The 27,588-nt window shown below is 36.8% G+C and overlaps 3 protein-coding genes across 3 annotated transcripts in view; 1 reads left to right on the top strand and 2 right to left on the bottom strand.

The window, feature by feature from the left end:
• LOC124641637 (protein CBFA2T3) overlaps nucleotides 1-17,629 on the bottom strand; it is a 51,936-nt gene extending 34,307 nt beyond the window's left edge. Inside the window, exon 1 of the mRNA XM_047179797.1 lies at nucleotides 17,358-17,629. The gene's annotated coding sequence lies outside the window, so the exon portion shown is untranslated. The remainder of the gene's footprint in view (nucleotides 1-17,357) is intronic.
• LOC124641638 lies at nucleotides 5,070-6,251 on the bottom strand. The gene is made up of 2 exons (XM_047179798.1): nucleotides 5,868-6,251; nucleotides 5,070-5,648 (listed from the first exon to the last, which is right to left on the bottom strand). Exons 1-2 carry the CDS (start codon nucleotides 6,219-6,221, stop codon nucleotides 5,268-5,270), a joined length of 735 nt encoding a protein of 244 aa, XP_047035754.1. The 5' UTR covers nucleotides 6,222-6,251; the 3' UTR covers nucleotides 5,070-5,267.
• Nucleotides 17,630-22,439: 4,810 nt separating the features above from the next.
• On the top strand, nucleotides 22,440-23,312 carry LOC124641560. The gene is made up of 2 exons (XM_047179661.1): nucleotides 22,440-22,462; nucleotides 22,828-23,312. The coding sequence occupies exons 1-2, from the start codon at nucleotides 22,460-22,462 to the stop codon at nucleotides 23,278-23,280; spliced, it is 456 nt and encodes a 151-aa protein (XP_047035617.1). The 5' UTR covers nucleotides 22,440-22,459; the 3' UTR covers nucleotides 23,281-23,312.
• Nucleotides 23,313-27,588: the final 4,276 nt, after the last annotated feature.

The raw sequence follows: 27,588 nt of genomic DNA, 5'->3' as shown, positions 1-27,588 counted from the left end.
TGCGTTTAAGACTGGAAGCTTACCCCTTAATTATTTATTATGACAATTAAAAATCGACATGGTTATGATCCTTACATCCTTAGAAAGGCTTAAGTTTTCAGGCAATGATAAATTAAAGTAACGTATATGTCAATGTTTCGTCAATTCTTTTTAGTATAATTAATATAATAAAGCTGAGGACTATTTGCTTGAATACGTTAATCTTAGGAAGTCATCGACCGATTTGCCAGTGTTTAAATTTTAGTTTTATGTAGCCCATTTATCTAGAAAGACTTTTTACCCTTTTTCTTAGAGTATTTTGACTTTTAAGTGTTAGTTCCGCGGAATGCTAGCATGTTTTAACAGTCCATACCCTAAACTCTTTTCAATTAGTATCGCATCTCAAGTGCCAATCCGTTTCGCATCACCGAATCTCCCAAGATATGAACTCGCGGCACGGCGGGTGTATGTAAAAGTTGAAGAGTGTGGCACCGGCTGCTTCTGACTGCGACAGCTGACGACTACCTCCCCCCCCCCCCCCTCCAGGGTCCCGCCTAATTTACTGCCGGCCCTATGTTTGATTAAGAACGACTGGAGATTTCAGGTGATTGGTTAGTTTTTTCGTGGTTTGGTAGTGTCAATGAGATTTTTTTTGATGGTAGTCGGCCGATAAAAACATATTGACATGTTTTTTTTTAACTAAGGAATATATCTGAAATGTGCTGAAATTGAGTTCATGATGGAGAGAGTCAAGATGAGGTTGAAAATTAATTAAATTGGTCATTTGATGGCAAATGCTCGTGTACAAGATACATGTAATCGAAACTCTCATTATTTAACGCCTTTACCACATAGTTAATCAACCTATTTTAGAACGTAAGTTATCAAAATGATTTTACATAGAAAAACCACAAACCAAATCCTAGCTGACCTATTCCACCCCATATTTTTAGTTAGTTTTTTTTTCATCCCAAAACAGAATGCAAACATTCCACCAGAACTTGCGAGCGGTGCGGTTGAGGGGTGAGGAGCGGGACGAGGGGGGGGAGTAGCAGGAGTGAGGGGGGGGCGTAATCGAGCTGTCACCAACAGACCATCGGCTCAACACTTGGAGCGGCCTAAGCAAGGATTATAGTCTATACATCGTACCTGTTTGCTGTATACATGGGCGTAGCCACACTGGGGCAAGCTGGGGCACTTGCCCCACCCTGGGCCCTGGCTCTGACCTCTATGGTGTCTGATTAAACAATGTTTTTTTTACTAACTCGAGCGAGGGGGTTTTCGTATGGACGTAAATTGGGTGTGTCGTACCTAGTCTCCCCATTCATGAAAATGTATATTTGGGCGACATTTTACGTAGTTTTTGGTTTAAGTCCGATAACAATTTCGCGCTCGCTTCGCTCGCGTATTCAGAAACTATATGCCCTTACTTTTGGCTTTTGTCCTGTGTGTGATTGTTTATTTTCTGTACCTGAAAATATAAGTCTTAAAAAATAATTAAAATTTCGCGCTCGCTTCGCTCGCGTTTTCAGAAACTGTGTTATTTTTGTATTTGTCAAGAAACAAAAAGTTAAGTACGTTTGGGCTAAATTTTACGTAATATATTATTTAAGTCCGATAAAAATTTCACGCTCGCTCCGCTCGCGTATTCAGAAACTATATGCCCTCATTTTTGCATTTGTCAACAAACAAAAAGTTAAGTACGTTTGGGCTAAATTTTACGTAATATTTGGTTTAAGTCCGATAACAATTTCGCGCTCGCGTCGCTCGCGGATTCAGAAACTATATGCCCTTATTTTTGCATTTGCCAACGAACAAAAAGTTAAGTACGTTTGGGCGATAAAAATTTCGCGCTCGCGTCGCTCGCGTATTCAGAAACTACATGCCCTTACTTTTGGCTTTTGTCCTGTGTGTGATTGTTTATTTTCTGTACCTGAAAATATAAACCTCTCAAATTAAGAGATTAACGGCTCAAGATACAAAAAATCGGAGGGCCCCCGCCCTCCCCCGGGGATAGGTTGACTGCTGCCCCACCCTGAGCCCAAAGCTGGCTACGCCCATGGCTGTATACCTTCTTGTGGTGCTGGCTGGTTGACTGATGTCTTTGAGTTTTGTTTTTTTTTTTTATAGTGACGGGCATGTTTGGTTTGGTTTTGTTTGCTTGTTCGATGTTTGAAAATTCAGTCCAATTTCTGGACGGTGTTGGTTATTATTTGGAGTGATTTCTTCGGAATCGTCTGCCGTATGTTGTTAACGAATACGAATTACCATTTGCCTATACAGTTGATTTCCCTTGAATTTTTACTTATACAAGAAACAATCTTGATCGCAAATTAAGTTCAAATAATAAATTCAACCACATTCTTGGTAGTAGTGTAAAGAGAAATTACCCCAATAAAGTCCAATTAAATAAGTTAGAATTATCAAAATATTCCAGCTCAAATTTATCCAGAATCTCACAAAACTAGATTAATTTATCAAAGAAACTATTAAACAATAACTAAACGTTGATCCCGTTGCCATGGCAACGACTCCGAAGCGCGGGAAAACCTCCATCTGTCTGTTATTCTTCCATTTTCAAATCAACATACACAGATATGCTAATTAGCGTAGAATAAAAATGATAATTTTGTAAAAGCATTTGATATCTGGTGACTAGGCTGTTGGAAATCTATGTATGTATGTATCTATAAATAAGTATCAAGTGTACATACTATTATATTGTAAAGCTGAAGCTTGTTTGTTTGTTCGTACGCGTTAATCTCAAGACGATTAGAAAAATAGGCTAGGTCATAATAGGCTACTACTTATCTGAAAATAATATGCTGAACTGAGAGTAATATGCTGAAGCAATATTACTCATACCCGATACAGTAAAAGAAGAAAAAGTTTTAAAGCTGACAATGTTGGCCCAAAGACAACGACAGAAACAGAGAAACCTTCACAGCCTATAAAAAAAAAAACAATTAAAAACAAAAGCGATCCGCACAAAAATATCAACAGACACAAAGAAACTGAAATAAACCTACCAATTTTAAAGGTACGTTAAAAAACAGCTCGTAGCGAACAAAGAGCGCGTGCAAGCGACACCTACGACACAGTTTTTATTCATAATCGAGTATGTTAAGCGAATTCCCGCCATAATCGAGCTGTCAGCCGCAGCCGCGCGCGAAACTTTGATTAAAACCAAACCAATCAGCTAAACGGACGCCAGATAAACTCAGGTGTTTGTGATTTTGAATTTTGAAATTGGTTCGTTCGTTCGTTCTGTGTTTAAGTGGGGGCCGTGTTTTGTTTTTTAGAGGACAAAAGCTATTGGACTTTTTGGTGTTCCTTGTCAGGATTCGGAAAAGGATCTTGGTTCCTATTTTTCATTAAACAAAAAATTACATCGTTCATTGAAATTCTTGTGAGGTGAACTTTCCGTAAGTTTTTTTATTCTTTTATGGCAATGGTATTGCATTCATCGCGCCTTCAGTTGTGGCAAATAAATAGTATTTGCATCGCTTCATAGGGGTTGCATAACCTCGTAAATCATAGAAAATGCATTTTTTACCTTTACTGAATTTGATGCTTTTTAACCGACTTACAAAAAGGGAGTTTTCAGTTCGACCTGTGTAGGTATGAACTGATTATTAATTTCTTACCCAAAAAACCAAACCTTATTTTGACCATACCATACAACAAACAACCTTGTTTGTCAGTTGTGCAATTTTTCTCACCGAAGCGGAGACGTCCGCTCGTCAGGTGTGCCGCATGATTAATGTCGGCGAACGATTAATCGTGCACCCCCCCCCCCCTCCCACCACGAGCCCGCTCCGTGAGGATTACTCCAGATATTGACAAACATGATTGTACCACTGTTTCACTGGTTCTAATTGGGTTAGTGACTGTATTGTGATGGGTGCTCTTTATAACTCTATCTTTATGTCTTGATCAAACGTAGTCCTTAGTTTAGTTTTATTTTCGTTTCTTTAGTCTCTACCACATTTTACAAAAATCCTAAAATTGGAAACCCATTGCTATAATTCCCCTCCAAATCATTTATTACTTACTCTAACATTGATCTTCTAACATTTGAAAAATCATAAGAAATACGCAGACATACAATAAGGATTGCCTTTTCTCTTCAGCTATTAATAGTCTGCAAAGGAGGTAATTTATCAGTATAAAGGTAAAACTAATACCTACTCTAATTATGCATGAATGATGATGAGTATTTCCTTCAGTGCCCAAAAACCATCGGTTACAATACCAATGACAACTTAAAAACATGCCACAAATCTTAACAAAGTTATCTAGAACCTCTTCAAATGATCCTCATAACCTCAGGTGCGACATGGGCTCACAATACATCAGATAGGGGTCCCGCATCGTGTGCTCAGGGCGCAGATAAACCAAGCATGGGGGCTGCGGTTACACACTTTGTTACTATGTGTGCTGGGATTTTTGGGTTATCAGTAAATTTCGAAGTGCAAGTACCTATATCGGGTGTGTCGTTCACAATCACATTAAATGAAATGCGTTAATATACTAGTTAATATATGTCGATTAACACAAACAAAAAAGAAAAATACGTAAAAATAAAAAAATGAATTTTTCAAACAAAGTAAATAGAATAAAAATGTGCGAAAATTAGAACACCATATAAAAGTCAGTCATTACAAACAACTGAAATTCTCCCTTGAAAACTGACAGCTGTCAACCGATCAAAACAATCGATAGTCCTAACTTTATCTCTGCTTTACACATGATGTTGTAAATTATAAAAACGAAAAATGACTCCTGTGGCTAAACCACTGGATAGATTAGTTAATTTCTTTTACAATTCGCCATAGAATATCATAAAGTATATGTGATAGGATTTAAAATGATTATGAACGACACACCCGATATAGTATCCAGATCCAAGTAAATAATGATGTTAATGATTTGAGTATGAAATAAGATTGCTGCATATGCTATATGACTTAAAGGTGAAATTCAGCAGTAGGTTATATTATATTTAGTTTGCAACTGAATCCAAAAAAATATGTAGGTATATGCAACTATGTATATTATGACAGAGAGTAAATAAGAGTCATAAGAGATCGATTTTAATTATTTATTTAACAATCGTTGGCATGGCTTACACTTAATTATTATAAATTTCAATATTTACGTCGAAATTAACACTAATCATAACACTCCTGCTTTTAGAAATTTGCAACATTTTACTTTTAAATAGAACAATCTCCCATAAGTACGAATTCTTAAAGACAGTCACAATAAAGTAGTCCAAATACTATTTATTGTAACATTTCAACTTTGACAGCATAATCAGCCACTGGCATAAATTCTTCCGTAGAGTCGAGCAGTTGTTCTGCAGACGTGGAAGGTGCACATTCTTGTTGAGCACCCTTATATTTCTGTCTTACAGCCTGCAACTGTATTCCCGCCAAAGTTTTCTGCAGTTCCATTTTCGCAATAATTGACATTTCTTCTGTCATGGCGCGCAAACTTGACGCGATGTATTTACCGAAGCTGTCAAATTCGTCATCCATGTTGTTTGTCTGTAGTTCATAGTGTTGTGTAGTATGTGTTACAGTTTTTGGGGCTTGGTCTAACGATGGGAGTTTCGTTTCTGTGGATTTTTTAAATCGTTTGTTACTTGTTTCTGGTTCTGATCCCTGAAATTAAGAGAAGTTTATAAATCTTAAAAAAATAGTGAAAACCTATAATTGGAATATTGAAGTGTGACATATAATATTGATATTCTACAAAAGTCCGGACATAAATATGTACCTTATCTAAGTTAGGCACATAAGTATGCACATTTCGTACTTTAGCTGTAACACATATACACATAAAATAGATACACAGTAAAACATTAGCAACATTCAACTCACAGTTTCGGAACGCTCTCGATTACTCGGAATCGTTCGTAAAATTTCGTCAGCAATCGGGAACCAGGACACCTTCGGCGTATAAGTCGCCACGCCATCCTTCATACTAGCTTCAATCTTTCTGATCTCCTGGTAGTACGAGGTCCTCAAATTCTTTATCTTTTGCGGAACATCACGGACTTTTAACTCGGGAATATTTAATTTTTGCAATATTTCTTTATAAGCGTTGTCTCTAGCTGTCCTGTTTTTGTATAATTCGTTACTGATGTCCCATAGACAGTTGTATTGTTTGTAAATGTTGACTAGTTGGTACATTTTGGCTTCGGTGAATCGCTCCATCATTTTTTCTTTCTTCATGGCGCGGGTGGCGCGTGCGGGCGCTGGAAGGTGACTGGTTGGCGGTTGCGGGGAGACGCCTGCGGGGGCGGTACGACAAGTCGGTCGATAACTTGTATGAGGTCGTTTGGAAACGACTCTTGTGTATGTAGTAGTGTTTTGCATGTGCGTGTGTGAAGTTGCGTGATAGCATGCAAGTCTAAATTGCTAACTATATTTAGATAGATATGTTTAGTATGCACTTGTGCATTCAAGTATTTTAGATTCCGTGTTGAATTTAATGCGTCACGGTACTGTATAGAATTAGATAGATTTGTCGAACAATATTTTTTTTTTTTATTGAGACTGTTGAATACCGCTACGTTAAATCATTTTGATGCACCCGACACCCCGAAAGATGGAATTTCCTAAGAAAAATAAAATAAAAAATATCCTTGATTTTTTTAAATTAATACCATATTATCTCAACCTAGTTTGAGGAATACAAAGTCTTGTTCCCTGCAGCCAAGCCAAAGAAACAGCTTATCTTCAAAAATCATACAATACGATGCCCACACATATTAATCACTAGTTGACACAACACACAAGGCAAAGCATCAAGGGTCACTCCACCAGCATCATCGTCAGCTATCTGCAAGTCCTCGCTGGTGACAGTTTATCAAGCAGCACTCGCAAGCAAACGTACTCCAATCCAGCCCGTATGCGGGCCCTGTAGCGACAGCAACCTACCTATATACATATTTTTTTAAATAGAAATACGAATTTAAAGTAGAGAAATTGATTTTTTAATCAAATATTTCGTCGAAATTAAGCTGACCGTAGTTTTTGTAGTATTATTCTATTCTATCTAAAAATCGGACGTCACTCCGAGAAAACAATATGAATTGAACGGCGTTAGCGACTAACGTATTATCCAATCATGACAATTATCATCATCATCAATAAAGACCAGTCAAAAATAAAAATATAAGCTGGGTGTTTTAAGCTATTAATGTATTCTTGCTAATTTTGCAAAAATAAAAACAATTAGTATAACCAATTAGTTAGTAACACAATAAAACTAAATATTTCTATGAAACACCATTTTTACAATTGTAAAACCTCATACAAATCAGATACCATTTAAAGCTCTCTTTTTCATAGATCATTATCCAATTCACTTTTTGATTATTAGATCCACTCTCAATTCAATATATTATTACACCTGCTTATTGCGAAAAAGTTACACAAAATATCTAAATCTTAAAAATGCGAGGCCTAGTGGTTCCGTTGCTGTCGCTCCGGCCCGCATGGCGGTGATAGGCGCACAACTCGATCATGGGGGACAGTTTTATCTCGCGGCTGTTTACTGTAATCTACATTTAATTGCTCGCTAAGCTGTACATTTTGTCTACAAAGTACCATTGTTTATTACAAAGAAATGTAGGTATTGATATTTGTTCGGAGAGGAAAAAAAATGTGGGCGGGAGGATTTTTTTGTACAGTAAATTACGTATTTATATCAATATTTGAAAATTGCATACAAATCTTGATCCATGACACTGCTGACACATAATATGCTGATCAATCATAATAGTTTAGTAGGGACACGTAAAACATACCTACCTGTTATGCAACAATTACCTTAAGGGCTGTTACGCATTGTCGACTAGTCGGCGGCGACTCAGTCCCTCGGCGACCGAAACATAGGCAACTGGGCCGGAGACAAGTGCGTAACACCTTATTTAAGCTAATGAAAGTCACAGTCACTGGCGACTCGGTCACCAGCGACTAGTCGACAGTGCGTAAAGGTCCAATGACGGAGACGTTGCTTTTTACAAGAAATATATTGCTTAAGATCAAGCGGATGTTAGTAAAACTTTTTTACAAAAAAATTAAACCGACTTCCCAAAACACTAAAAAGCAAAAAAAAAAACTATTTTTAGGTGCATCGGCCTAGAAGTCGGTGTCTAATGGATGTTACTAAGTTAATTTTGCCACCGACTTCTAGGCCGATGCACCTAAAAATAGTTTTTTTTTTTTGCTTTTTAGTGTTTTGGGAAGTCGGTTTAATTTTTTTGTAAAAAAGTTTTTTATTTAAAGCTTTTCAGTGATACGAATAGTTGTCACTATCCATACAAGTGAGAAGTTCTCATCAATACAAAGAATATAAGTCCAAATACGAGGTATTTTACATATTCAGTTGTCGAGTTCCCTCGACTTACTTTCTCTGGTCTCCATCATCAGGTCAGCTCCAAACCTTCACTGTTGCAAAGGTCTTGTCAATACAAATAATTTAAGCCCAAACACGAGGTAGTTTACATATTCAGTTGTCGAGTTCCCTCAACCCTCTCTGATTTCCATCATCAGATCAGCTCCAAATCTTCACAGTTGAATAGTGCTTTTAGGCGTACACCTGTGTGTCAAGTTTTTAACCTGTGTATGCCTACAACTTTCGAAGGTTGCCCTCGATTTCTCAGGGTTTCCATCATCAGATCCTGACCTGATGACTATGGGACCAACTGGCAGCTATTCCGAGTCGAACAAAAAAAGAATCACGTAAATCGGTCTATAAACCTCGGAGTAATCGATGTACATACATAGAAAAAAAAAAAAAAAAAAAAAACATACCGGCCGAATTGATAACCTCCTCCTTTTTGGGAAGTCGGTTAAAAATAGGAAGTGTACATGTTTGTCTTGTTATATCTACTGTTATGATAAAAAAGTTAACAAACGCGCGAGACAAAGAGCCAACTTTGATAATGGCACCTGCACCATTCTCTATCACCAACCAACCTCATTCATAACCTCCCATAGATAAACTACAAACAAGCAGGTAACACAAACTCATTGGAACACCTGGTTCTTTATTTAAAAAGCGTTTGTGGCGCGAAAGAGATGCATTTAGCTTCAGCGGCTGCGCGCAGCTGTGCTCTTAACGTTATTTATACAATGGCGGATTGCTGGCTGTTGCCACCACGAGCAAGCCTAATGGATTATGACGAAGATATAATATAGCCTAGCTAGGTGAGCTTGGGACTTAGGTGATGATGGATTGATTTATTTGACAGAAGAAATGTAAACTTCCACTCAAGAACCTACCTACGGGTTATATCAATCGAGGATATTACATATCATAAGTATAAATTCCTATTTATCGGAAAGCTATAGTCGTTAACGATATATTATGTCTTAATCATCAACTCGGGATTTCTAAACAAAATGAGCCCACGTTGGGCGCCATCGACAAGAACGTGACCATTTTTAACTAGAACCGTCGTGTACCACAAAATCTTTTAAACGTCTGTTGAACACTTGTCTAAAAAAATGACAGATTATGACGTTGAACTAAGGCCCATTTTGCAGATACACTTTTTTAGGCAAGTGTTCAACAGATGTTTAAATCTTCGTATTCTCATTAGTATCATCAGCGCACACATACAAGTATGAGCAGCGCTATCGTATCTTTGTCAGGACTCGATTGATTAAATTCACTAAAATTGTTTACAATGCATATTGTATACTAGATCCTTAAGAACTTCTAGATCGTTCTCCCGTGGTAGGTGTAACACAGCATCATTAGCTGGTCGCATCATGGCGGCGTAACGGTGCGATTAGGAGCACAGCTGAGCCACCACCTGGGGCACTAATTACACCATGATTTAAACGTTTACTGAGACGTATTTACCCTTTACTAAGTACTTAAATGATGAGGAAGCTTCAAAAGGTAGTAGGCATAAATCCGTAGGGTAAAATCCCAATCTTCGAACTGATGAAATGATGTGTTTGAAAGACAGCAACTATATGTACATAGTAACGTATGTGTAGCATGTTGATTAGTGCTCATACCTTCCCTATAATTGATCAGCAGTGAAGAAATAACAAGATCCATAGATTATAGGGTCTGAAAATGATACTTATTTGCAATATTGACTTTGTAATGCATCATTACTCGATGGTTGGTGAAAATTTGTAATTACTGTCACCGATACTTACTTTTAGATAGTGGTATAGGAATAAAACTCTATATATGTAGAAACGTAAGTATATTCCGACAATTTAAGATACAAGTTATTAAAAGTATTAACCTCCTAGACAAGCTTCAGTTGAAACATTCATAAAAAAGACCCTAATAAACGCCCTAAATCACCTCCTCAATCTTCCCCTTGACTTTGATAAATATATCAAAACAAAGCAAAGTAACAAAAGCGTCATGGCGTCACTTGGTGCGCCGGCGCCGACGTCGCACGCGCCGATTGTTTGTACAGATGTCAAGTTATTGCCAAAAACAATAACTCAAGCCGTCCAATGTTGGCTTGAACATATATTTTTTGAGACGCCTTTTGAGACGCCTTTTGAGATCATTTATCAAGGCAAATCACAGTACTAAATAATTCGGTATCTATTATTCAAAGTTGGCTAATAATGACATCATGTTTACAAAATATGAAATGGTCCTTCCGAAGGAGGATAATCTGCATTGTAGTGCGTAACGTATGATCATTTGTCATATTGATACTTTTAACGAAACAACTAAGGTAGTTAAATGAGAACCCTTAAGCCGTAAGAATGCAAGGTATGAAGGGAGTTGAGGCAAATGTTACCGAATAGGTGAATGGTCAATAACTAGCCAGCCATCTCTTTTGTCCAGTTTGCAAATATAAGTACCAAACGTTCACAGACCTTCTGAAAGTATGACAAAAATTCGTAAACCCCTAAAACTTCCTTCTTTTCCTTACTACAACTCCATTTTACATCTAAAACTAGAATTCAAGAATCCGTAGACCACAAGTCCGGAGCCCAGTTCGGGCGCCTCATCGCACGCGCCGCGCGTTGACACAGGTGCGCCGGCGCCGCCAAAAACAATGTAACCCAACGCCTCGTGACGTCACACAGTTAGTTGTGCTCAACAACACTGTTGCTGGGTCCTTTGTGAGTTATTTGTGGATCCTCATCATGGTGTAGTGGAACATTTTTAATATTTTTTTAAACAAGTTCTGTTTTGTCTGCTAATGAAAAAAACAACTGAAGAAATAGATACCAAGATGAAGAGCTTTTTGGCTAAAGATGGACTTCGTTTTCTATAGTTTTGTTTACAACGGTTTTTCTACTTACTTTTTCAATAAATTAATGTGACATGGACTTGTAACATCATCACATTGTGATATTGACGTCATGTCAACAACCAATGTAGCTTTTTTCCCAAAACTCTCTCAATGTTTTCAGGCAAAAAATATTCAATGAAGAGCTTTTTCATTCAACTGTATCAGGTATTTCACACAAACTTTTTTTACATCCTTGGGCCCATAATAAATAACACACTAGAGGGACAATAAAGAAGATAATATAAAATGATCAGTAGGGACAATTCAATAGACCTATATCAGTATAATTGAAGTGAAAAAAATACGATCGCTATAAGTTTGTAGGAAAAAATCTAATAACTCGACAGTCTATTCACGAAACCTAACCCTTTATGTTATTGACTGCTTTTAGAGGCCGAGACGATCACGACACGACACTGAGAAATTGAGAATACAATAATAGAGAATCGATACCTTCAATTGGTATTTGTAATGGCCGGTTTTGGAGTAGATAGGTACTTTTTATATAACTTTTCATACATACCTGGATAAAGAGAACTTTCTATCTCTAGTGTACGCACTATTTATTACCTCTCAATCAGTTCTGCCGCATTTTCCATAATTGCGTCAAAAATGCTAATATTGACCTACTTCTTGTCACGGCTTACGTTCAAAATTCCTTACTATCGCTGTCGACTGGGATCATTCCTTAAAGCGTGCCTTAGTTGGCAGCATTGCCGTTTTGAAGTGCAGTGATTATAATTATCCTCCGTCGATGTAATAGCCTGCCTTTCGATCACATTTCTAAAATCATTTAGCAATTGCAGAGCCCTTCTATCTTGGTTAATCCTACAGGTTTCTTAGAGTTCTTTCACAAGATTCTGCAAAACTACACTCAACAACAAGACCTTTACATTACTCCGTTCCCGCCTCCGATCGATCACGCCCCGTCGCCGTGTCGTGGCCACTAAAAGCGCCAAGGAACCCTCCGTTATTGGAATTTCCCTGTAACAATTTATACGTAAAGCGAGCGCACCTGCGCCCACAGATGCTGCCGTATTGTTGACACAGATGCGCTCTGCTGGATGTGCTAGCTTTACCTACAACTTTTACTGCTGAGGTACTGAAGCTCTTTTGTTTTTTTGAGGGAGTAAGTTGGAGTGTCTCTTCTTGATGTGGTTAGTTTTTAAATCGATGGTGTATTGTCTTGAATTTTGGTGGTGGGCTAGAATTATGTTTTCACTGTATAACGACTGAACCAATTCAAATGAAGAATGTAGAATAACTGGTAAATTATTGTGTCGTGGTTATAAGCTTTTCTTATATAAGACCGCATGAAGTTACAAATTTTTCAGGGAACCCGCAAAAAAATGAAAATTATGAAGCAGAAACTAAAATGTAAAGAAAATATATTTTGAATGTCTGAATACTAAAAAGCTAGTTTGGAAAGCCATATAGCGTAGAAGGTGCTTTCAAATAACTGGTTTAGCCATAAAACTGAATAGATTTACCACTATAACCGGCAATCGTGCGGGTCACGCATTGAAACAATATTTCATTCCACTGAATTACGTCACAACTTGCTATCCTATCAATAGCACCCGTTGCCATGGTTACCAGCTCACCATGTGAAAGAAATGGCGCAGAAGTCGCACTTTTCAAATCGATTCAGTATCCAGATTTAGAGCTTAATCAATTGAAACAAACACACAAACCATCAAATCTTTACTTTTTGTAACTATTACATACAAGCTTTTTCCTGTGGTAACTGTCATGTCCCGAGATAACTGTCTCCAGCATCCGGGTAAAAAGTGACCTAAGTCCTTTCTCAGGCTTTAACCTCTGTGTACCAAATATTTATTTAAATCCATTTCAGTAGTCTTAACTTCAAAGCGTGGATATTATATAACGTGAAATAGTAGTATAACGTGTGTGTCTAGACAGACATACACTTCAACCTTTTATAATATTAATAAGGAAGGATTCAGTAAACATTTTATAAATTCGCAACAATAACCAACAATTCGAGATCTTCTGTCTCCCCTGTGACATGACACACACACACACTCACACACACACACACACAAACACAGCTCATAGTAGAATTTGCGTCAGTTTTAGCGCGGGAACAGCCACAGCTGATGTGATGTTTATCTACCAATGCCCCGCACACTGAATTAATACCTAAGCCCGAATTGTGCCGAAAAACTCTTCAGCCCCGGCGAAAACTGCACCGAAATACACTTAGCAATTTAGGAGATTAGACCCCACTTATAGACGGACTGTTTGCTCAACTTTTGGGATTTGGGTGTTTGGTAGTTTTGTATATGTGGTCAGGAATAGATGAAATAGAGATACAGATACCTATCATCTGCCTAGCCTTTTGATAACTATGTTGGAGTGGTTTCGAGTCTAACCATCTACAAAGTACCAGTGTTTTACATTGGAGCGATTCCTCCGCCCAGTTATTCAGACACCCCGATACCCCTTAGTAAGGCTGGTTGTCAGACTTTCTGGCTGCCAAACTATCTACTACTACTACAAAACACGGTGTCATAAAGGGTTCCCCCGTGGTTATGTCATAGATGGTCACCTATTCACGGACCGACCGCGGTAAGCAGAGCTTAGATAACATGCGACTGATACGTAGCCACGATTCGAGTTTTGTATTGTATTGCACAGTACGTATATAAGGTTTTATTGATGTACTATGCTATATTTAGAATAGTATGTACACATAGATACGTCCGTTTGGGGTGCATTAAATGCACCTGTGCTCGGTGATTCTTAAATATGTAAGTGTATCCATCCATCTAGCGAGAGTAGGTACTAGCCATTTCCGAAAAACATAGACATGATATGATATACGAGTATTATGATGTTTTTAGTATAAAACTTCACAGTTTTATTCAGTCAGTTTAGTTTTTTTCTGATTAATAAGACTTTTCATTTGATGTGATTTTCCTGCCGTTTCTAGTACCTACGCACTTCATACAATTCAAAGACAGTTGACGCAGCGACTAATACTTAGTACAAAAATCAATGTTCCCAACAAAATCCTATTACCCGCAGTTTCCAATTCACACTTTACAATAACTAGCAATAGCCCCGATACAGCTTGATTTACGAGTGAACAAAGTTAATTGAATAAATACGGGGCAGACATGCGGGCCTAAGGTGACCGAATGGGGCCGCCATTGAAGTGGTGTACGTCATACGGGTGGGATTGTTGAAGATGCACGTTGTATGATGGTCGGTTACAAGTCTTAAAGAAAGGTGAAATAGTAATAATGGCCGTTTCCCTACCTTGTTAGAGTCGGCTTTCAGTCTAACCGAATGCAGTCAAGTATCAGTGTTTTAAATAGAGTGACTGCCGAATACTGACTAATATATTTTTGTAAGACAATCATAAGTATGTTGTCTTGTTTATCAATCAGACATACATATATGTTTATTATGTATTTGGGAGTATTTTATTTACATATTTGGTGCGTTTTAAATTAATTGTAGGTTTAGATAATTATTGAAACAGTTAGCAGCTAGAAGCTAAAGAGTAGATTTGCTGTTTTATTAATTTCAGGCAGGCGTATCTATTACATATACCATGCATGCATTTTGTTTTCAAAAGAATTTCCACAAGACCACGGAAGCAAAAAACTCAAAATGTAAAAAAGAACTCGTAGCCATGTGTTTATTTCATTAATTTAATGCCTACCTTCAAAGAATATTAATTAGAGTACACGCTTAGTGAGAAAATACAATTTCTTAAACGCTTTTCCTACGCGAAAAGCGAAATTTGGTCTTTTGAGTCGAAAAATATGAAACTTAAAAGCGAATATCTTTGGAAAATATAACCTTCATTACGGTAAATGGTAACATTTTCTTTAGTAAAGTTTAAAGTTGCCATAGAGAAAATTATGTTGTTTTTTTTTAACAGGAAGTAAGGGAGCTTGCCCGTGGTGTTAAGTAAACTTTGTGCCTATTTATAAACTTCTTGTTTACTTTGAGATATTAATAGACGGGATTTGGATGCAGTTCATTACCAAATATTTTTGAGGAATGTGGATGTGGTTTAGACTAGTTTTAGTTTATAATTTCTGTTGATTTTTGTTATGGAAAGATAGACTCTTCTCTTGTGGTAAGCTATTCTTTTAATTGGCTTTCCAATACTCATCTATGACTTAACATTGCTTAATACATTATTCTTTTACAAAACCTAAGCTGAAAGGAAATAGAAAGGCGAAATCAGTTAGCTTTTCACATACATATTTTTTTAATACACACAAGAGACATACACATTCTGGACAACCAGCTACTGAAATCAAAACCGCGAAAGGACTTTTATTTCTGTTTATTCAAGATTTATAAATCCTAAAACCTTTAAAAAATACTAACAAACACCACAAAAAGCAAGCATACAATTTTTCTTTATCGAAATGTGGTTCGCATATGGCACGAACCTTGGAGCCAAGCTTAATGATCGCCATATTGGTGTCACCAGCTGATGCAGACACAGGTGGACCTTTATGAAAACTAATAACGTTTTATTTATTCCCCTACGACGTGAGCTAAGAGTAATGGCGACTTTTATGTGCACTGTTGTTTGTGTGATCGGAATGATCGGATTGAGCTCGGTTTGTGGTCCTTTTGGATAGAAGAACTAGTTTTGTTTTGGATAGAAGGACCGTTTAGAATTTGGTTCTTAGATTGTTAGGGGTTGGTGAAGAAGAGTTTGTGCTGTTATGGCCGTTTATAATTATATGGATATGTTGTTTTGCTTACTAGGGATAATAATTGTTATTTACTTGTATGGGCCTAGAGTCAAAATTATATTATCTAGTAAGCAAATCAAGAAATACTTAGATAGATTATTGGTTGCGGTGGTTAGTGGATCTAACTAGCCTTTTTCTAAATAGCCAGAATTTTATTACAACATTTAATAAGCGACTTGAAGAAAATGGCTACGTTACGTAATACATATATGAAATGTTAAGGTATTTAAATAAAACATGTTGTAAGATAAGGCTAAGGAGCTTTTAATGTTAGCAAAACGTTTCAAACATTAACCGTGACAAGATGACTGATGGATCTTTTAGGGCTTTCTATATATTCTCATTTTGCGTTTTTGCTCTAGTTTTGAAGGCCTTCTTTATTCTTATTTACTCCATAATATTGATCTGTAAGCTTGTATAAAAAATCAGACCATAAGTGAAAATTACAAGAGGTAATTTTCAGTTCAATTTGACAATATTCTTAGACCAAGGAGTATTGAAAATTGATTAAGGACAACAGTGTAATATTATTTACTACTAAATGATCTAGATAGCCTAGAGTTACTAGCAATTAACTACAACTACTTACTCTAATTTCAATTTCAAAACAAACATGTATCTTAATAACTAGATATAGGCATACGTTATACGCAAAGTCGTGGTGGCCTAGTGGGTAAAGGACCAACCTCTCAAGTACGAGGGCGTGGATTCGATCCCAGGTCAGGCAAGTACCAATGCAACTTTTCTAAGTTTGTATGTACTTTCTAAGTATATCTTAGACACCACTGACTGTGTTTCGGATGGCACGTTAAACTGTAGGTCCGGCTGTCATTGAACATCCTTGGCAGTCGTTACGGGTAGTCAGAAGCCAGTAAGTCTGACACCAGTCTAACCAAGGGGTATCGGGTTGCCCGGGTAACTGGGTTGAGGAGGTCAGATAGGCAGTCGCTTCTTGTAAAGCACTGGTACTCAGCTGAATCCAGTTAGACTGGAAGCCGACCCCAACATGATTGGAAAAAGGCTCGGAGGATGAGGATGATGAGGCATACGCTATACTTGACAAACGTTCCATATACAGTTACTATACTTGAATCTAGTGCTTATCTTACACCAAGCTTTTAGGGCTTCAGAATATTCGTCTTTTGAAACGTACCTAAATAAATATTCATTAATTTAAATACCGGATAACATCATACATACAGTTAACGTTAGTTATATTACACGTTTCCTAAAGTAGTAAATATAAAAGTTTACAAGAAATATTGTAAGGTTTCAGAGTAATTTATAACTAACGGCATAATAAATTAAATTTCATCGCTCACCTCAACCTTTTTGACAGATGACAGCAAACAGCTTTCCCCCGTTTTTTATTGCAATCTGCCACAGTTACACGCACTATTGTAATAAATCACTTTTCAAAAACCCAAATGTTCACTTTAATAAACAAGAAAATCAACTGGGCAAATAATTTTAAAATATTAATAAGGTAGGATTGATAACTTTGATTTTTTTTTGGTAATTTTTCTCGTCGCGATGTCCGGCCGCGGCGTTCGCGCGGGAGAATGACGCGTGCGTTCCGTTTCGCGTCTGCTTAAGCACTGAGGGCGGGAACGCCTGCGTCTAAGCGCCATTCGTTCGGAAAATGCTTTTTTTTTTCAAGTGTTCAGCTGTTGGGCGGCAAACGTTCTGCGTCTGTTTTCCACATTCAAATTGGGTATTGCTAATTCGCTCGGCGTTTGGTTATTGCTTCTTTTAAATTTATTGATATTTGTTTAAATGCTGTTTTGTAGTAATAATGAATGATGGAATGTTGTATTCATTAAATCAGTGTTATGATATGTTTTAGCAGAAAATTTTGTTTTTTCGTCTCTAATAGCTTTCGAGTTGCTATTGGCAGTCTTGCATCCCAACCCAGTGGCAAAGTAAGTATTTTAAAATTTGCAACGTTTTTAAGTTACAAATTCTAAAAAATACTCAAAATATAGGGCAACGTCTAAAAAAAAATCAAAATCACGTAATCAATCTAATCCTAATCTCTAAAATCCATACTAATAATAAGTTAAGGGGTAATTTTTAGTGTCAGCCGTATAGTTGGCACAGGTGCAAAGTAGCCGAACGAACAGTTAACAGCTTCGGTTGTGCCTAACCCTCAGTTTATGTGCTCAGCTCGATCGCTTGCGTTTTATGGGCGCCTGGTAGCTGTGTTAGCTGCGCTGAAAACTTTACACTTACTCCATTATTTATTGTTCCATTTAATAATGACATTATTGGGCTTTGACTTAATACTTACTACTTGTTTAATAGAGCACATTCCATTCGTTTCAGTTTAACATTGCTTTGACTTCGATGAACAGGTCCGGAAACGAATAATATTGGTAAGTATTTATGGTAATTCAAGCTAGTTACTTGCTTACTATGTAGAGTTGATACAGATTAATGAAACAAACAAAAGCTTTTAAAAATTATTTAGATCAACAAATAAGAAAATTGTTTATTTAATAGGGGAAGGCTCATGTAGTGCTTAAATTGGAGGATCAAGAGATTACATCTCACTTGCATTAAGTACATCCCCTGAAAAAATAAGAGTTGGTATGTAAAGGGTTACGTACATGAATCATGTAACTCAGACATAGGCAATCCTTTGAACAAAAGTGTCCCAATTTCATATTTCAGAAACACATTTCACGGGTTCTAGAAAGAATTCTCAAACTTTTCAAACAATTTTAATTGAACAGTTTGTCTTAAAATCTTCTTCGAGCCCCACAATGTCTTAACCTCATCTGCATAACAATAGGCATAGACAACAGACAGCGTAGTTACCGAACACCTGTCCCGTCGCAAATCGAACGTTAATTCAAATTTCGAACAATATTTGTTCAGTTGTTCAACGGCCACGACCGCGAGCGCACGTGCCTGGCGATACCTCCACTGTTTTAACAGTTGGCAACAAGAATTACGTGATATATGACATTATTACATTCATGGGGTCTGTTTTTGGATTTCTTGTGTAACTTGTCTGGTAGTTAGAATGAGACAAACGCTTATTTAGGCATATTGATCTTCAAAGCCAGTAGTACAAGTCAGTACATTAGGGAGTTTATGCAATATTTCAAATGTTATTGATAGATGATTTTGAAACAAAATTAAATTATAAATTTAAAAAAACCCCCGACCCACAAAAACTACGCAATTAAACCCTATAAAAAGCAAAAAATAACTTTTAACACTACGTAAGTACCAACTAAAGCATGTCAGACTAAACTAAATTTTGTCGTGTCGGGGGACCGCTCTAATTTATTAGCCTAACGTTAGAAGTAATTATATACTACTACATTATACATACTAGGTACTTATAACTTTGTATATAATTGTGTTTAGATACGTGTTTTTTTATACGAATGTTGTAATTAGGTAGGTATCATTTGATTTGTGTAAGTATTTTTAAAGGTAAAAAGCGGTCCCCCGACACGTCAAAATTTAGTTTAGTCTGACATGCTTTAGTTGGTACTTACGTAGTGTTAAAAGTTATTGTTTGCTTTTTATAGGGTTTAATTGCGTAGTTTTTTTGGGTCGGGGGTTTTTTTAAATTTATAATTTAATTTTATTTCACGCTTTTTGAAGGAGCTCCTTAATTTTTCCTTCTTTCATTTAATTTCTTTTATTTTAAGATGGGGTCGCTATATGCGATCTCGGCCAAAGGAAGCTGTTTAACAATCCTCATGACAAACTGGCTCTGCGAGAATTGCACAGATTGAGAAACAATAAAGACTAACCTTTGGTCATACTAGATATTCAGCAAAAATATAAATCGGTTTATCCGTTTCATTCCGGCATTCCAGGGTTTCATCCGTCACATCCCATTTCCAGCATCAGGTTCTCGTCAATTAGAAACATGAAGAGAACTCGTCAAGACAAATTCAACGAGCCCAAACTCGATGCGTTTACTAAAAGGCAGTTCAGGGTTACGTCTCCTATCTTCGTGCCCTAACAGCAGACCGGCTCAGTGGTTCCAGCAGACATTAGTGTTTCAAATTTCAGATTCCACATATGCATGCAAGTAACTGAGCGTGTAACATTCCTATCACACCTATCAAACGAGCTGATGCCCTTGAAGACCTGAACCGATTTCCACCAAACATAGCTAAGAACACTCCCGAATGACATTCCTTTCAAACACAAAACACCGCATTACAATCGGATCATCCGTTTGGGAGCTACGATGCCACATACACACACAGACACACACACACACACACACACAGCCACGTCAAACTTATAACACCCCTTCGTTTTTGCGTCGGGGGTTAAAAAAGGTTTTTAAAATAGATAAAACTGAAGGACTATCATTTTTTTATCGTTTGAAAATTGAAGGTTGTTTTTTAAATAGGTATACCTCGAAGGGTGATTCTTGGTTTTCCCCCTCTCGCCCACCTGATAGAAATCAGGCATATTCTTCATAAATTATTAATTCTATAAGCATTGTTTACGATTGCCCACGACTCTTACCTTTTTTCACTAATGATGAAGATTTAAGCTTTAATATTTATAAACAAGAATATTCAGGCTTCGTAATTTTGCGTACAAAATGTTTTTTCATTGACTTTCTATTCTACAGGTTTACCTAAGGAGGAAAGCAGCTACTCCAAGCTGGGCATCCAACTTCTGTCTACAGCCTGGAGCATCAAAGTACCAGTACATAAGTCCACATCAGTGGCCGTCGTGTGAACTTGTGAAAACTCTAGCACTAGGGCTTATCGATTAAACCTGCATCATCACAACGGCATGCTAAAAGATGTTCCAAGCTATCTCGAATCAAGACCGTTTATCCAACCTGTAGAAGCTGAAACATAACTTTAGATATAAAAGAGATTCCTTTAATATCATTCAAACTATAACTTTATTTCACCGTTTACCTAATTTCAGTAAACATCAAAAGCACTATTTTCGCATCTAAATTTTTCTCTCTGAAATCAAGTTGGAAATCAGCAGCTCTGGCCAATAAAACACCAATGTCGTGTAATTAAAACGCCATCAAGCGAACACACGCGCCAGCCGGCTCCTACGTGACGTCACGGCGGCCATTTGCATTTTTTTTACCGCCAACCGCGAGTTTGTGGTACGTTAGTGTTAAGAGCTATGTTACATACGAATTGTATTATTCAAATACTGTTATATGTTTATCATAATTATAAGCTTAAGGCTCAAAATTATTAAATTATTTGGTAATTATGTAATCAGCTCTTTTATCTGTTCTCATTGGTTAGGAAGAACTACTACTTTTCATTTGTGCTTTATTCTGCTAGAGTAAAAAGTAATGGCGTAGTAGCACGTAGCCGTTTGTAAAGATTTTGTATTACCTGTTAATTTCATCGAATGAGTTTGGATAACCTTAGACTTATGTGTGAGAAGAGACTAGGCAAATTATTTGAATAAGACAATTAGCAGGTATTCTATCAACTCTACTTTAAAAAAACACATTGGTTTCAAATCTTGTAATGATTTAAAAGTTTGCATTGTAACTTGAACCTACTTACTATGTTGTCAAGTCTCATCTCAAAGAGATTCTAATCTTCTGTCTAAGCATTTATGAAGATTGATAATTGGCAGATAATAAGCCAGCATAGGCATTGAAAATCAATTCTTTTGCGATTTCATCGGATTTCATGAAATCCTTTATAAGTATGTACTTAGACGTAAGCAGAAAGTATTAAATAGTTATATGTTTGTATGTATACAAGCTGTTGATTTGCATCCGTGCCATATTAAAGGAGGTAATTATGCTAATGATTCTCGACCCAAATCAATAAAAAAATTGGTACGTAATTTTTTTTCTTTAATTTTTTTTCGAAATTCCGTAAATGTCATCTAGCCTTATTTAAACTTGACGCGTATGTTACTGGCGTTAAAACCGTGCTGCACCCTTACACAAACGCAAACACAAAGCATAAGCAACGATCACTCATAAACTTCATTCATAAAATTGGATTACTTCGGAAATACCACGACATTACAATGACAAAAAAAGCAATGCATATTAGTTTTTTCCCATCTACTGTAATTCCAATCGATTATTTACGTATTGTATGTCCTCCTCCTGAACTATGGCACAAATGCAAATCAACACCTTGTATATTAGTATTTATTTATACATATATTGTTCATTCATTTATCATTATATTTTTCCTTTTATTTTTTTCGTTATGACATAGACGTTCACCCATCCACGCACCGACCGCGGAGACCCTGATGATCGATAGACCCATTCGGTTGTTACCTAGCCACGAACTACACAAAGCACTAAAACAAATACCTAATTGTTTAAGAATTAATGAAAACTATAAGCGTAAAATTAGAATCATAAACCTGGTAGGCAAAAGCAAAAGGCATTTTCAGAAAATATGATTTGAAACTGCGAATAAACAAAATGGTAAGATATTATTTTCGATATTGTTGCTAAGATTATGTACTTTGAATATACTGACTATTTATTCGGGTTTTATTTAAAGATGAATTACTTTAAATACACCAATCCGCCTTGAGCAAGCATGTTGATTTACACTCGATCCTCCTGGAGGAGAGGCAAGTGCCCTGCAGTCGGACAATAAAAATGTCGTTGGAGATGATGATGTATTACAAAACTACCTGGACAATACATTTAGTGAAATTATTAATTTTCAAAGCTTAATGTAATATTGATCTTATTTATGTGATTTCTCCTCTTAACGGTTAGTTCATCCTCAGCAATGAACCAAATAACAACTGCACTCTAAATTCAAACCCAATTGCTTCCAGATCTGGCAACTCCTGAGCATTTGTCTACTATGTTCAGCATCACTAGCCGAGAACTACGTGCAAGCAGACCTTAGCTTCACAGATACTAACAGCAGGTTCGACCTCACTGAAATGATGGGTGCTGTAGACAGGTCCATGAGACATAGGACCCCACTAGTAGACGACGATGATTCCTTCAGACGTCAAGGAGTTAAAGTACCATTGACTAGAAGAGCTGACGATGATGGTGATTTTGCTTACCATGATAGAATGGACAGCAAAGAAGGTGGGACGATGTCTGATTTTGAAGAGAATTTGAAGCATTTCCAGCGTATTAAAGGTCCGAGTAGAAGACTCGATGATGACGATTCAGAGCAAAGGGTTAGAAGAAGTGCAGATGAGAGTGAAGTTCTAATGAACCATGTTCTGCCTTTTATTTTTAAAGTTGACGGCTATTTGAGACCTCCTTTGTAAATGTTCTTTGATTAAAATAAAATTATGACTTATTACTTTATTTTCCTGAGGTTAGTTTTTGATCTTCTGGACTAAAGGAAAATAAACTTATACCTATAAACCTATAGTTAGTCAAAAACCAACGAAAGGTACTTGGCCGCCATACTGCATCTAATAAGTATGTTTTAGATCATACGTAATCATACTGTGTTGATTCTGCAAATATTGGAATTGTATTTAGAACTTAATTCATCCGTAAAGGAAACACAAGACAATAAAATTAACAGTTCATTGAGCGCAGCTTTCGCATTAAATTAAGTTAACGAAATCTGCCGTTGGTTTTGGCTAGGATAGTAATTATTATGTTAAAAACCTTATAAAAAATATAGTGTGACATGTGTGATAAAGTTTTTTAGATTTTTGCCAGAAAACAAGTTATTTGCATGGCCATGTTTAGTCCATTTAAAAACTCATCTCATAATCCATTTTCTTAGTAGCATCTTATTCTTTATTAGCAGGAGAAACATTCTTTAACAGAAATTAGGAAACTTGGTAGGTGCACGTGACATGACATGACAGATGAATCAATGACCATCCATAAAATATTTATGCAATAGGGAGGGAGGAATATTGAACCGCGTCGTTTTTGAGAGTCGATCAAAAATAAGTAGGTAAATATATGAAAGACATCCCCACGTGTCTTTCAAAATACCTATGACATGAACATAATAGAAAGCTGATCAGATATGAAAGGATAACTAATTAACTTCAAAACTCATCACAATACGTCGTGACAGGAGATGTCTAAATTACCAATATCACGGCAAATTATATACAGATAGTTTCGCCTTTAAAACTAGTTTGTCAATCACGCACGCTTCCTTATAACCAAAAGTTTCGATAAAGTAATCTCCATTGCTAGTTTGAGAAGAACAGTATGGTACCGAGCATACTGTGAGTAATGGCGTCTAAGATCTCATATTTTCTCCTCCTTGGACTGATATGCTGTATAAGGGGTAAGCCGACACCTGAAGGTTCGTATGCATTCGAGAACTTGTTGAAGCTACTGACCAATCAGAAAGGGGAATACGATATAGCGCTAACTCATCATGAGGACGGGCCTAAGACACACCACGAGGACACAGCTATAATTTCTTCTCAAAATAATAATTCGCCCCTGAAGAACTTGAAGAACAACATTAACGAAAGACTCGGAGATCTATCAGTCAAGCCTGTCATTATTCCAGCATCATCATTACCATCATCTGAAGAAGAAACCACAGTTGTGATAGGTCCTCCGCCAGGCAGACAAGAATATTTTGATAATGTCGAGGAAGTATTAGAATTCCTAAAAGAGCTCGATCAGAAATTTGAACAAGATAGTAACAACGCTGAGGAGTTGCGATGTGCAAGGAGAAGTTGCAGCAGGAGCAGAGAAGATAGAAACGATAGGAACGATTTGCGGTGCATGAGCTGCGGAAGAAGTAGAGATGATAGGAACGACAGAAACGATTTTCGTTGCATGAGTTGCGGTAGAAGTAGAGATGATAGAAATGATAGAGACGATTTACGCTGTATGAGCTGCGGCAGAAGTAGAGATGATAGGAACGATAGAAACGACTTGCGTTGCATGAGCTGCGGAAGAAGCAGAGATGATAGGAACGACAGAAACGATTTGCGTTGCATGAGCTGCGGAAAGAAGCAGAAACGATTTGCGTTGCATGAGCTGCGGAAGAAGCAGAGACGATAGAAACGATAGAAACGATTTGCGTTGCATGAGTTGCGGTCGAAGCAGAGACGACAGAAACGATAGGAACGATTTACGCTGTATGAGCTGCGGAAGAAGTAGAGACGACAGAAATGATAGAAACGATTTGCGTTGTATGAGCTGTGGCAGAAGTAGAGATGATAGAAAAGATGATAGAGACGATTCCAGCAGAAGTATAAAAGATTTACTTAGATGTATTGGAGCAAATGGAAACAGGTGTGGCTTAAACGCAGATAATAAAGACGACAGAGATAACCTCCGATGCTCTGGGACCAGATGTGGCAGATCGCGAGAAGACTTGCGGTGCATTGGAGAACGATGCAGTGTTACCAGGAGTGCTGACAATCACGAACTCTGTATTGGAGACAGATGTAATATTAGGGATGACCAATACAGAGATGATATTGATAACCTGAGATGCTCTTCAAACAAATGCAGCGTTGACAGCGATAATTATAACGTGGTTCGTGTAGGTAACTTGCGCTGCAGTGGGCGGAGGTGTGCAGTCGCTAGATATGGCTATAATGATGACAATGAATCGCCAATACAGTCGAAACGTTATAGAGTGGCTGAAAACTTAGACGCTATCATTGTAGACCTGGCAGATTTAGAGCGATTACAGTCAAATCAGAATGTTGAAAGTAATAAGCTACCGGGAGCTAAGATACTGGAAAATGTTGATCTAGATAACCTTCTAGTTAATGCGAATGATAAAAACTCTAACGTGGAAGCTGCGGTGTATGATCTAGAGAACCGAAACGATAGGAATGCGTTATCAAGACAACTAAAAAGATTGCTGTCTCAGGGAATCGAAATAGCGAAGTAGTTTTAAGTTTGTTGTACTTTGTAGGGTGGATTGAAGAGACCTTGTTAATCCATAAGTAATAAATCTAAATACCAAATGATTTGTTGTTATTTTTCTATACCGAAAATGGCTAATAGTTATTGGGAGAAGCTACATATAATGGGCGAAATGCTTATTAGGTTATAGTTGCTCAAACATCGCTATTCGCCCGTATGATGCCCTTATCCAGTCTGGAAACAGCTCTCCTGGAAATTGAACTAGATTAAACTTATGTACCTAATCAGGTATTTCTAAGAAATATTAATTCGAAGACACGCGCAGGAAAATTGTCTGCCTACGCAAAAAAGTCTTTATATCAATAGAAACCGACTTTAGGCTAATTTATTTACTAAGATGTAAAAATTTTGGTCAGATTTCCCTAAGCTTTACTAAAAGTATGTAAGTATTTCAATTGTACGAGCATTGAAATACATGTTTACATATATGCTTATTTTAATTACTCCTAAATCGTAAAAGGATTTATCCCAAGTAGCACAAAACTGTTGCTTAAGAGCTTTAGAGCCAATCCGATTATTACTAAAGGTGCCAAGCTCAAGCGCCAGAGCGTGCTCTACAGACCTTATTTTGCAGCCAAAGGGGCAACAACTTTTTGCAGTCTATAGTTCCATTAGAACTTCATAGTAGAGGCATAAAAGCGATACAGGAGCGGCAACTAATAATTAACACCATACTAAAGCTCTTATGGCGATGATTGAATGAATGACAAATATAGCTGAATGAAGAAAACTTCACTGATCGTTCACCTTGTCTCTCATTTATAAATAAATATTGTTGTTCCTGAGTCAGACATTACTGAATACCACTAAATCTACCTGAAGGTAAGTGTTTTTGAGCTATATTTTGTATTATATGGTAAGTAGCTACAAACGCCGATCAGTTTATCGTGAATATAGTTGATATTGTTGAAGTATTTTTAACGCGCCTCAATAATTACCTCAGAATATCGTAAAATATATAAATTATTATTATATAAATATTTTTGTATCACATACCTACACGATATTGAAATTACATACTGGACTACATTCGTTTTTAGTAAGTTGCTTGTTCGATATTTAGATATATTTTACTACAAATGCGATAAAAACCTATAAATTTCTCGATTTACTAATAAATAATTATCTTTTAAACATGGCGTCCATTGAAAGCAGCTTTAAGTTGCAACTTCAACCTTAAAAACTCCTCTCTGCGCGTCATAGCGCTAAGTTTCACTCTTCTGAAGGTCCAAGTAATATCTGTACCTCTATTGCAGTTCAAGTCTGCACTGTGATACTGCAGATATCAAACCACACTATTAATGGCTAATTGTTTATAGATCCGTAGAAGTCGTTGGAAACTCTATAATACGATGATATATTATTGTTAATTGTTTAACACTTAAGTAATATGTGTTACCTTCTTTTCAGAGTACCGTTCAAAATAATGCAAATGTATAATGCACAATAAAATAAACAAGAACTTTGCATGTGTCCATCTAAATGGGAAAAACGGAGTGTTTCACTATACTTGAGAGTAAATAAATGGAGCTACGGATTTTTTTTTATATTCTTGAATAAATACATATTTTCTGTTATAAGTTTTTTTTTACTTCAAAACAAACATTATTTTTCCTCTGTAACTGATTCGTTATCAGTAATTGAGAAAACGAAATCTACGGGGACCCTTGCTTGTTTGTGAATAAAATAACAGAATGTAT

This window comes from Helicoverpa zea, chromosome 22, assembly GCF_022581195.2.
Source record: "Helicoverpa zea isolate HzStark_Cry1AcR chromosome 22, ilHelZeax1.1, whole genome shotgun sequence".
Classification (NCBI taxonomy): Eukaryota; Metazoa; Arthropoda; class Insecta; order Lepidoptera; family Noctuidae; genus Helicoverpa; species Helicoverpa zea.
The sequence above is the reverse complement of the archived record's forward strand: the minus strand, read 5'-3'. Positions and strand labels throughout refer to the sequence as shown.